At 45.3% G+C, this 11,829-nt stretch overlaps 1 protein-coding gene and 1 pseudogene across 1 annotated transcript in view; one reads left to right on the top strand and one right to left on the bottom strand.

Annotated features, from left to right (window-relative positions):
• Window positions 1-1,811: 1,811 nt before the first annotated feature.
• On the top strand, window positions 1,812-4,284 carry LOC144112574 (uncharacterized; annotated as a pseudogene).
• Window positions 4,285-8,593: 4,309 nt separating this feature from the next.
• LOC144112579 (alpha-scruin-like) overlaps window positions 8,594-11,829 on the bottom strand; it is a 42,998-nt gene continuing 39,762 nt past the window's right edge. The window contains exon 4 of the mRNA XM_077645380.1: window positions 8,594-8,652. Within this exon, the coding sequence (XP_077501506.1) occupies window positions 8,594-8,652 (59 nt within the window). The remainder of the gene's footprint in view (window positions 8,653-11,829) is intronic.

Here is an 11,829-nt window from a genome sequence, read left to right as displayed (position 1 = left end):
CGAAATACCTCCTGCAAACATGCGGTGAACAGCATTGGCGATATCGTGTCTCCTTGCCTGACGCCCTTCCTTATTGGAATTTTATTGCTGACTTTATGGAGGACTATAGTAGCTGTGCAGTTGCTATATATATCTTCCAGTATTTTGACATAAGGCTCTTCTACCCCCTGATTACGCAATGCCTGTATGACTGCTGAGGTTTCCACTGAGTCGAATGCTTTCTCGTAATCAATGAAAGCTATATATAGAGGTTGGTTATATTCTCCGCATTTCTCTATCACCTGATTGATAGTGTGAATATGATCTATTGTGGAATATCCTTTACGAAAGCCTGCCTGATCATTTGGTTGATTAAAGTCTAACGTTGCCCTGACTCTATTAGCGATTACCTTAGTAAATACTTTGTAGGCAACGGATAGTAAGCTGATCGGCCTGTAATTTTCAAGTCCTTGGCGTCTCCTTTCTTATGAATTAAGATAATGTTTGCATTCTTCCAAGCTTCTGGTACAGTCGAGGTCATAAGGCATTGCGTATACAGGGTGGCTAGTTTTTCTAGCACGATGTCCCCTGCATCCTTCAACAGATCTGCTGTTACCTGATCCTCCCCAGCTGCTTTTCCCCTTTTCATTGCTTCTAAGGCTTTCTTTACTTCATCTTTCGTTACTGGCGGGATGACGCATTGCTGTGCACTGCTGTCTTTCTCATTGGCGCTCTGGTTGCATTGGCTACTGTACAGCTCTGTGTAGAACTCTTCGGCTACGTTAACTATCTTATCCATATTGCTAATGACATTGCCCTGCTTGTCTCTTAATGCATACATCTGGTTTTTACCTATGCCTAGTTTCCTCTTCACTGTTTTTAGGCTACCTCCGTTCTTTATAGCATGCTCGATTCTCTCCATATTAAACTTCCTTATGTCGGCTACCTTGCGCTTATTTATTAACTTTGATAGCTCCGTTAGTTCTATTCCATCGGTAGTGTTAGATGCCTTCATATTTTGGCGCTTCTTAATCAGATCTTTCGTCACCTGAGATAGCTTCCCGGTATCTTTTCGAACTGTCCTACCGCCTACTTCTACTGCGCACTCCGTAATTATTGATGTCAGGCTATCGTGCATTGAATGAACATCAAGATCATCTTCCTCAGTTAAAGGCGAGTATCTGTTTTGCAGCGCTATCCTAAACTCCTGTGCTTTCCCTCTTACGGCTAACTCGTTAATGGTCTTCTTCTTCGCTAGCTTCTTCCGTTCCCTCTTCAGGTCTAAGCTAATTCTGAAGAGGGAACGGAAGAAGCTAGCGAAGAAGAAGACCATTAACGAGTGAGCCAGCTTATACGGAGTTAAAGGCAACCGAACCAGTGGCCGATATCGACGCAGAGACATTAGCAGCATTCCCTGCCCTTTTCCGCTTGATATACTCTTGATGCCTGCGCCGCTGCTTCTCCAGACGTACCTCCTGTTCTTCATCAATTTCAGCAACTAGATGAGCCCGCTTTCGCAAATTATCTCTAGCCAACTCGGGTTCGTGACGCTCTCGGTTGTTGGGATCGCCAGAAGCAGCCCGGTGCCTCCACTGCTTAGTCAAAGAACTCGCCGCGGTTATCTGTTTTGGTTCCATGTGTCTAGGCGGAGAGCGCTGGTACTTGTTCAGCAAGAACTAATCACGTGGTTAGTCACGTGGCCCAACTGCCGAGAGCGAGCGGTCAGATGGACAGATTGAGCAGTAACAGCAGAGACAAGTCCCGTGTTGTGACATTACAGTGTTGTGACATTACAGTGGGCTTTGCGGCTGTGCCACTGTACGGACCGCTAATCCGCTTACCTTCGTCATGCAGGTCTTTGCTCAAATCATCGCCTTCGCTTTCCTGCCGGTCTTGACGGCCAGACCACCTGGCATCGTGCCAGGCATCTGGACGCCACACCAAGAAGGCGAAATTTGTGCTCGTCACCCGGTCGCCACCGACACTTGGGAGCCCCTGGCAACGCCACCTCTCGAAAACTGGACCAAACAAGCGGCGTCGGCGGCCCCATCGTCACCGACAGCACCGTTTGCGTCAGCTATAAAACAGCGACACCCACTTTCGGCACACTGTGGGCTTTGCGGCTGTGCCACTGTACGGACCGCTAATCCGCTTACCTTCGTCATGCAGGTCTTTGCTCAAATCATCGCCTTCGCTTTCCTGCCGGTCTTGACGGCCAGACCACCTGGCATCGTGCCAGGCATCTGGACGCCACACCAAGAAGGCGAAATTTGTGCTCGTCACCCGGTCGCCACCGACACTTGGGAGCCCCTGGCAACGCCACCTCTCGAAAACTGGACCAAACAAGCGGCGTCGGCGGCCCCATCGTCACCGACAGCACCGTTTGCGTCAGCTATAAAACAGCGACACCCACTTTCGGCACACTGTGGGCTTTGCGGCTGTGCCACTGTACGGACCGCTAATCCGCTTACCTTCGTCATGCAGGTCGGTGTTCCATATACTCTTTTTGCTAAGAAATCTAGTAATTATTGTCTGGTGCAGCTGCCGAGCCCACAGTGCTGCTTCTGCCTTGCTGTTGAATGTGTCAATGTGATTCGTGCTTTACTATTACTATCGGGCGATGTTGAAACAAATCCGGGACCACCTAATACTGATGCTGTTTTGGCCGAACTGCAAAAGTTGAGCGCTGGTCAGAGAAAACTTATTTCTGAAGTCCAAGGCCTGAAAAATCAACTAGTAACAACAGATAAAACAATATCTGCCCTAAGTGAACGAATTGCGAATCTTGAAACCCAATTTGAGGTAATTAGTACCCTGCGAACAGAAATCGAAACACTTCAAACCAGCACTGCTAGAACGACCCACCAGCTTTCCGAGATAGACACACGTCTGGATGATCTTGAGAACCGCTCAAGAAGAAACAATCTAGTATTCTATGGACTTCCCGACCCAAATGAGAAAGAATCATATGACCAATCAGAAAAAATATAATCCAGCACTGCCTTGATAGCTTGAACCTCGTAATCGACCCTAAAGATATAGAGCGCGCACACCGCCTTGGCCGTCACAGCATTGACCGCCAAAGACCTATAATAGTGAAGCTGTCTGCTTTCAAAACCAAAGGGGTCATTCTTTCGAATGGCCCTAAGCTTAAAAATACAGATTTCAGTATCGGCGAAGATTTTTCTCGGTCCGTCCGAAATGCCCGAAAACACCTTGTGGCTTTCGCCAGAACCAAGTCAGGACCCTTTTCCCTTCGATACAAAACGCTGCACATGGGACCAAAACGTTATATGTTTGACCAAGACACACAGACCGTGAAAGAAATCGCATAGGAATCATGTCGCCGTCGGATCGCGCGCAAGCAACCACAGGCTACCCGTCGAGTTAATCTTTCTTTTTCCATAATCTACACCAATATACGCAGTTTCCTTCCAAAGCGCGAAGCCCTGTCTAATCTCCTGTCATCTTCAGGCAGCAACATATTAATCTTAACTGAAACGTGGCTGACAAGCGACGTGACAGATAATGAAATTCTGGGTGAATTGCCAAATTTCAATGTTTACCGCAATGATCGTCAAGGCACACGCGGAGGAGGTGTTCTTATTGCCATTAACAACCAAATATCTTGTTCTCATGTTAACATTAGTTCAGATCTAGAAATATTGTGGTTAAAATGTTGCGCTCCACCGGAAACAGTTCTACTTGGCGTCTGCTACAGGGCCCCCAACAGCAACCCAGGATTCGCGCTTAACCTGAACGATGCACTAGTCCAAATTACTAAAAAACACCCTGGTGCGCAAATTGTTCTCTTAGGCGATTTTAACTACCCTGGCATCGATTGGCAAAACGTAGGACCACTAACCGCCGGTAACCCGGAAGCAAGAGAATTCGTAGATGTATGCTTAAACTTTAACCTGACGCAAATGGTGCTCGAACCGACACGCGTCGCTCACGGATCTTCAAATATTCTGGACTTAATACTGACCAACAACCCTGAAAGCTTATCATCGGTTACTTACCTGCGTGAAATCAGTGATCATAAGGTTATTCATGCCATATTCAAGTTCTTCCCCACATCCCGCCAAACGTTCAAGAAAACCATCCGTATGTACGACAAAGGCAATTACGAAGAAATCAACAGCGAGCTAGAAGCATTCCTGCCTTATTTTCAATCCACATTTCATCACCGGTCTGTCAATGATAACTGGTCGATTTTCAAAAAGAAGATCGAAGATCTGACAAACAAATTTATTCCCTCTATCAGCTTTCGAGCAAACCGCCAAAAACCGTGGTTTTCACACAACCTTAAGAGATTAGAAAGAAGAAAAAAACAACTTTATAGTGCAGCGAAACGGAGCCCAGACGCAGATGCATGGGATAGGTACTATCAGGCCGAGGACACGTATTACAATGCAATTCGCTGCGCCAAACAAGCATTTTTCCAAACTGATCTACCAAAAATCCTAACGAATAACCCCAGGAGGTTTTGGGAAATAATAAATCCGCAAGCAACTCGCATCATCGCTCTAACGAATGCCGCAGGCGAGGATGCCAGTGATACTGAATGTGCCGAAATATTTAATCGCGCGTTTGTATCTGTTTTCACAAACGAAACTGCCTCACCACTGCCCACTCCGCCTACTCTAACACTGCCAGCAATGTCTCCCATCGAAATCACAGCGCAGGGTATCGAAAACCTTATCGACAGAATTAAACTTTCGTCAGCCGCTGGAGTGGACGAAATGAACTCAAAAGTACTGAAAAACACAAAACACATTTCTGCCATTTATCTCTCATTACTGTTTCTGCAATCGCTGTCGACAGGAACTTTACCGGACGACTGGAAGGTGGGGAGGGTCATCCCGGCCCACAAATCAGGTCAAAAGGATTCTCCGCTAAATTATCGTCCCATCTCCTTAACCAGCGTGCCTTGCAAAATCATGGAACATGTCATCTATTCCCATATCATAAACTTTCTAGATGCAAACAACTTCCTTGATCCGGCTCAACACGGGTTTCGTAGGGGGCTCTCCTGCGAAACCCAACTGGCAATCTTCACTCACGACGTGCATGCTAACCTTGACCGCAACCTGCAGACCGATGCGTTATTTTTAGATTTTGCGAAGGCATTTGACAAGGTACCTCACCAGCGCCTAATACTAAAACTCGCTCTTTTAAATTTACACCCTAATATCCTGCAATGGATTAAAGAATTTCTAGCTAACCGATCTCAGTTCGTTTCTATTAACAACCACCGCTCAAGCGCTCTCCCTGTTAAATCTGGCGTCCCTCAGGGATCTGTGCTCGGCCCACTCTTGTTTCTAATATATATTAATGATCTAGCTTCACATGTGTCATGTAAAATTCGTATCTTCGCTGATGACTGCGTAATCTATCGCACTGTCACTAACATTTCTGATCAAATGGCCCTTCAAAACGACCTTAACAGCGTCCATAAATGGTGTGACCTCTGGCTAATGACGCTAAATGCTAACAAATGCAAACTCATTTCCTTTCATCGACAACACAACCCTCTTATTTTTTCCTATGCAGTTGCTAACTCGTTTACAGAAAGCGTCCAATCGTTTAGGTATCTTGGTGTCACCCTCTGCAGCGATCTTTCTTGGCGAACACACATTACCACAATCATATCATCTGCTAACAGATCTCTAGGATTCATGAAACGTCATCTCCGTCATGCGCCGCAACACGTGAAGCTGCTCGCTTATAAAACCCTCATCAGACCCAAACTTGAGTACGCCAGCCCCATCTGGAGCCCACACCATGCATACCTAACAAATGCACTCGAATCAGTTCAGAACCGCGCCATTCGTTTCATTCACTCTGCATATTCATATACCACCAGCGTTTCAGCTCTGAAGAAGAATTCCGCTCTTGAAAGCCTCGCAGACCGCCGCCGCATTGCCAGCCTCTATTTGCTCCACAAGTTTTTCCATAGTTCTCTAAATCAACCACCCTACATTACTCATCCGAACCGCATATCTCACCGCACTTGCCATCCGTTTCAGATCGCCCGCCCTGTGTCGCGTACTGCAACTTTTTCAGGTTCATTTTTTCTCCGAACTGTTGTGGACTGGAATGGCCTCCCCACCGATATCGCTGCCATCACACACCTGTCTGCATTTTCAGATACGCTAAGCAATTATTTCAAAGCAATGACTTGTACTTGTTGATCAACATATTAACCCACCCCTTATGTAATACCCCCTGAAGGGGGTCTTTAAGGTGAATAAAGTGAAGTGAAGTGAAGTGAAACCTGTTGAGAGCCTCCATTTGGAGGTCAAATCCAAGCGTCATATGACCTTCAGCTTTGCATGAGAGAAGTGCAGCTCCAAAATACAAAACCGAAGATGAGAGTTCAAATGAGCATTCTATGCCGACCATTCTATTATTGTTAGTCGTGGGTTTTCTTTTTATTTATTTTGACATGCTGCACATTCATTTGGAGCTGTAGCAGAATTGTGAGGTGTTGATAGAAAACGCAGGATAAATATGCAGTACAATAAAACAAGCAAGAACGCAAAGGAGTTCCAACAAAGCAGAAATTTACTTATATTCCAGTGAGGTTGCTCAAAACAGCGAATGCTGTTGGTAATTGCATCAATTTCGATCGAAGAGAGCGGAGTGAGCCTTAGAGCTTATCCCGAGCGTCGATGAACACGAGGGAAAAAGCTGTATTTAAATGCATTGTTTCGAGCGTAAGGAACAATAAGCGACAGCAAGAGCATAATAAGGGCTCATGCAAACATCTTGTGATCATTGGTTGAGCTCGAATAATAAAATATGTGCATGAAAGTCGATAATGAGCACGTGTATTAAAATAGAAATTTCAAAGATTCTAGATGGCGGTGCCTTGAAAACGTGCTTAATTAAGAGGAAGGAATGGCGGAAGTAGGCAAAAAAATTGCTGCGGTACTGATAAGAAATGAAGCAAACGGCTTTTTGAATTGTTTAGATCTTGCCAAGATCTTTTAGTTTGTGAGGGTTTCATATAACGCAGGTGCAATCAAGAAGGGGGTGAACTATTGCTTTATGCAAGATTAACTTCTTTTTTCTTGGAGTTTCAGCTAAAGTACGTCTTAAATATCCTAGCTACTTGAGAAATTTGTTGCAGAGGAAATAATATGCTTGGAAGAATTAAGTTTGTAGAAAAAATAATACCCACATAACTATATTAAAACACTATTTCTGTTGACAGGCTATTAGATAAAGAGAAGACAACGCAGGGCGAGAAGCTGTTAAAAATGTCTTGACTACATAATTGCGAAAATAGTGCTCATTTTAGCCTTATTGCACCATTCCGATCGTGTAGTAAGTGATTCGTTAAGACGATAATAAACCTCGGAGGAACTGAAGGTGTCGAATAGAACAGGATGGTCGGTGTATATGCCAATTTTAGATGTGGTAATATTCCGGAGATCTTTAACGTAAAGGAAAAAGAGTAAGGGTTCGAAGACATTACATTGAGACACACTGGAAGAGGCCGGGGCCGCATAGGATTCGGCAGAATTTAATGTCACACACTGAGAGTGAACAGATAGAAACTGAGATATCCATTTTACCGGACTTGAATTTTTTAATGTGAACGTTAACATAAACAAGAGTGCACACTGAATTAAACTATCAAAAACCTTAGATAAAGCAACAAACACTTTATCAACATTATTTCCACAAGCTAAGAATAAATGTAATGGAGAGTTCAGATCGTGCTATTTTGCTAAACCCTCGTCTTAAGCCATGTTGAACGATAGATAAAACGTTCTTTGTAAAAACACGGTGACATGTTTATGAATCACATCTTCAAACGTTTTACGCGATGAGGATGTTAGCGAAATGGGCCTATAGTTGCATGAAAGTTGTTTGTCGCTAGATTTCAATAAAGGGAGAACTTTCGCCAACTTCCATAAGGAAGGAAAATTACAGAAATAAGGTATTTATACAATATAGCTCTAGATAGAAGGAACTCTCGATAGCCATCCAGTCATTCACTTTGATCTTAAACTCGTCGGTTCGAGCACATTTTATTATCACGACATTGCGGCGATCGCTGTGCATCGTCACACATTTGCTCATCCATGCGCGCTCCTTCACTCAATGTCACGCATTCCGCTCGGTGGGTTATTCCAACCTCCTTAAGCATTTGTTCACTAAGTGTGCAGACTGCTGTATGGCTATAGTTCCCGCTTATTCGCCGTTTCCTGCGTTTGTTCTTTCCTATAGAAGCTTAGCTGTGGCTGTCCGCGCGCGCTTCCTCTGCTTGTTTTGTTTACAACCCGGGCGCGTCGACGACGAAGAGGCGTGTGGCTCCCTGCCTTTCGTGTTGCCCTCGTGTACGTGCAGACTGCGGAAACTACGTCTCGTCCAGGAACCTTCACCCTCTGAGGTGGAGCTCTAAAACGGGAATTCATAACGGGCTGCCCAGAGAAAAGACGTTAGGCCGGAATTACGTTCGGTCCACCCCCCTCGCCCTCACACCGTGCATCTGGTCCTCCCTCGCCGTAACCTCATCATGTCTTTCCCCCTCGTCCTCATCCTCATTAAATTTTCATGCGCCCATCTTTCTTCACCCTAGCCTTGACGAGTGAATTCGTCATGAGATGAGGGTGAGGATGCTCTCACGAGGGCTCGCCCCCGTGAGGATGCCCCCCTCTGCATGAGACAGAAAGCAAATTTAGTTTTACAATGAACAAACTTCAAGAAAATGAGTTGTTGGCATGTTTAATATAAGTGTGTGAGAGAAAAAGTTTATTTAAGAAGGTAATTCACTCACTCATCAATTCATTCAGCGATGCGGCAGCAGTGGCGGTGGCGCAGTTCCATGTTCTCTGCCTAAACCTGTCATCGAATTCCTGCAGAAACTTTCGCACGGTGCCGTCTACAACCTGGTTCATTATTTCAGTACACTGCTGATATCAACTCTGGCCGTCACGTGGGGACCCAAGCGCCGGGACCTTCCTATAAAAGCGGCGACAAGCGACCCCCGTCTTCATTCAGCGATGCGGCAGCAGTGGGAGTGGCGCAGTTCCATGTTCTCTGCCTAAACCTGTCATCGAATTCTTGCAGAAACTTTCACACGGTGCCGTATACAACCTGGTTCATCATATCAGCACACTGCTGATATCAACTCTGGCCGTCACGTGGGGACCCAAGCGCCGGGACCTTCCTATAAAAGCGGCGACAAGCGACCCCCGTCCTCATTCAGCGATGCGGCAGCAGTGGCAGTGGCGCAGTTCCATGTTCTCTGCCTAAACCTGTCATCGAATTCTTGCAGAAACTTTCACACGGTGCCGTCTACAACCTGGTTCATTATATCAGTACACTGCTGATATCAACTCTGGCCGTCACGTGGGGACCCAAGCGCCGGGACCTTCCTATAAAAGCGGCGACAAGCGACCCCCGTCTTCATTCAGCGATGCGGCAGCAGTGGCAGTGGCGCAGTTCCATGTTCTCTGCCTAAACCTGTCATCGAATTCTTGCAGAAACTTTCACACGGTGCCGTCTACAACCTGGTTCATCATATCAGCACACTGCTGATATCAACTCTGGCCGTCACGTGGGGACCGAAGCGCCGGGACCTTCCTATAAAAGCGGCGACAAGCGACCCCCGTCTTCATTCAGCGATGCGGCAGCAGTGGCGGTGGCGCAGTTCCATCTTCTCTGCCTAAACCTGTCATCGAATTCTTGCAGGTTGGTAGTAGACAATTTATTAAGCACTTTTCTTTTTTTTCGCGACCGCCCCTGCTGCTGCTCTTGCTGTTTGGCAGTTTTCTGTTATTGCCTATTGGATGTTGGTTTCTGCTCTTGTTTACCATGAAGGACGCATGCTCCTCTTGCAACGCAAATTTTGCCGATGGTGACACGTTTATGACGTGCATCGACTGCACTTGTAAATTCCACATCGGAAAATGCAGCGGCGTGACCGAACGATCGTTTAGGATGATGAAAGAAACCACTAGGAAAGCGCTGAAATGCCCAGCTTGCAAGCAAGCAAATATCTTGGAAAGCTTCCAGGCAGAACTAGCGGAAATAAACAGAAAATTGTCTGGCATGCTCGTACTGGAGACCAAATTAGACAAGCTAATGAGCATGCAGGAAACTGTGTTGAGCATCGAGAAGTCAGTACAGCTTCTGTCTGACACTTATGATGACATAAAAGTTAACCTACAACGACAGGACAAAGAAATAGGCGACTTGCGGCGTCGAGTGGAGGCTGTTGAGAGTGGAAGCGGTGAAAGTACTGTCCAAACACTAAAACAAGAATTAAATGAACTCGAACAGTATAGCCGCCACCAGAACACTGAAATCCATGGGCTTGAGCTGAGAGAAAATGAAGACCTCATGGCTGAAATTAACAAGATTGCCCGAAAATTGGAGCTCCCTGATTTATCCGATAGCAACGTTGAACATGGGCATCGTTTGCCCCCCAGAAAGGACAGAAGGCCTGTGGTGATTGTAAGGTTTTCCAACCGAGCCCTCAGGCGCAAATGGTTTGAAGCACGCAATTGCGCCCAAGAAAAGTTGACCAACATCAGCTTCTATGAAAACTTGACAGCAATGAACAGGCGATTGCTATGGCTGGCAAAGATAAGGGCAAAGGAAAATGACTACAAATTCGTGTGGACTTCTGAGGGTAAAGTGTTTGTAAGAAAACAAGCAAAAGCAAGTGCTATCAGGATTGCAACCGAAAATGACCTGAGCAAAATTGTTTAGATCAGTGACGACAGGTATTTTGATTTCAAAAAATCAAGATGGCGTACCACACGACAACTTCCTTCAATGATCTGCTGAAAAGTAACAAGTGTTTTCTTGAAAAGGGGCTTTCTTTTTTTCATTTAAATACATTTAAATACAGGGTCTGAGGAACAAACAAGATCACGTCGGTACATACCTCTCACAACTACAGTGTTCCTTTGATTTCTTGGCTTTTTCAGAAACATGGTTCTCAAGTGTCACTGATGTTACGAATTTTTCCGGGTACAGTCACGTTTCAGTTTATCGTGAGCAAAAACGTGGTGGAGGGGTGTCCCTATTTATCCGCGACTGTTTTCACTATGATACCATAGACGACTTTACTTGCATGTGTGACGACTTTGAAACTGTTGCCATCATGTGCAAAAACATTACCATCGTATGCATTTACCGACCGCCCCAGGGCACGCTGTCAATTTTTTTAAACTACATTGAATCACTCATGGATTTTGTCAATTCCCGGAAGAGGCATGTAGTGATCATAGGGGACTTTAATATCGATCTTAACTCTAATAACCCTGCTAAAGTTCAACTTCTTGAAATTATGCTTCAAAATGGTTGTGAGAACGTCATTGAACAGCCTACGAGAGTCACATCGAATACAAGTACGCTGATCGACTTATGTTTCGCGGATTTTTCTAAGTCTGCTAGTTGCTCCGGTGTACTTTGTTCAGGATTGAGCGATCATCTACCAATTTTTGTAGCATTACCGATCGCCACGCGTACACAGTGCACAAATAATACTATCCATATCATCAATGACGGCGGTAAAAAGACCTTTCATTCACTTGTTGAAAACTTGAACTGGGCGAACGTATATAAGGAACCCGATCCATCTGTATCCTACGATATTTTTATGTCCGAATTACAAATTTGTTACGATGCTGCTTTCCCACTCACAACAATTGTTCGGCACAAGAAAGCAAGAAAAGGATGGATTACGAATGACCTTTTCAAGCGCATAAAACACAAGGATAAGCTGTTCGAACAGTTTCTGCGGACGCGTGATATTGCAAAGCTGCAAGAATTCAAGCGGTTCAGAAACAAACTCAGCTCTGACTTAAAAAAAAGCCAAGT

This window comes from Amblyomma americanum, unplaced genomic scaffold, assembly GCF_052857255.1.
Source record: "Amblyomma americanum isolate KBUSLIRL-KWMA unplaced genomic scaffold, ASM5285725v1 scaffold_425, whole genome shotgun sequence".
Taxonomy (NCBI): Eukaryota; Metazoa; Arthropoda; class Arachnida; order Ixodida; family Ixodidae; genus Amblyomma; species Amblyomma americanum.
The sequence above is the reverse complement of the archived record's forward strand: the minus strand, read 5'-3'. Positions and strand labels throughout refer to the sequence as shown.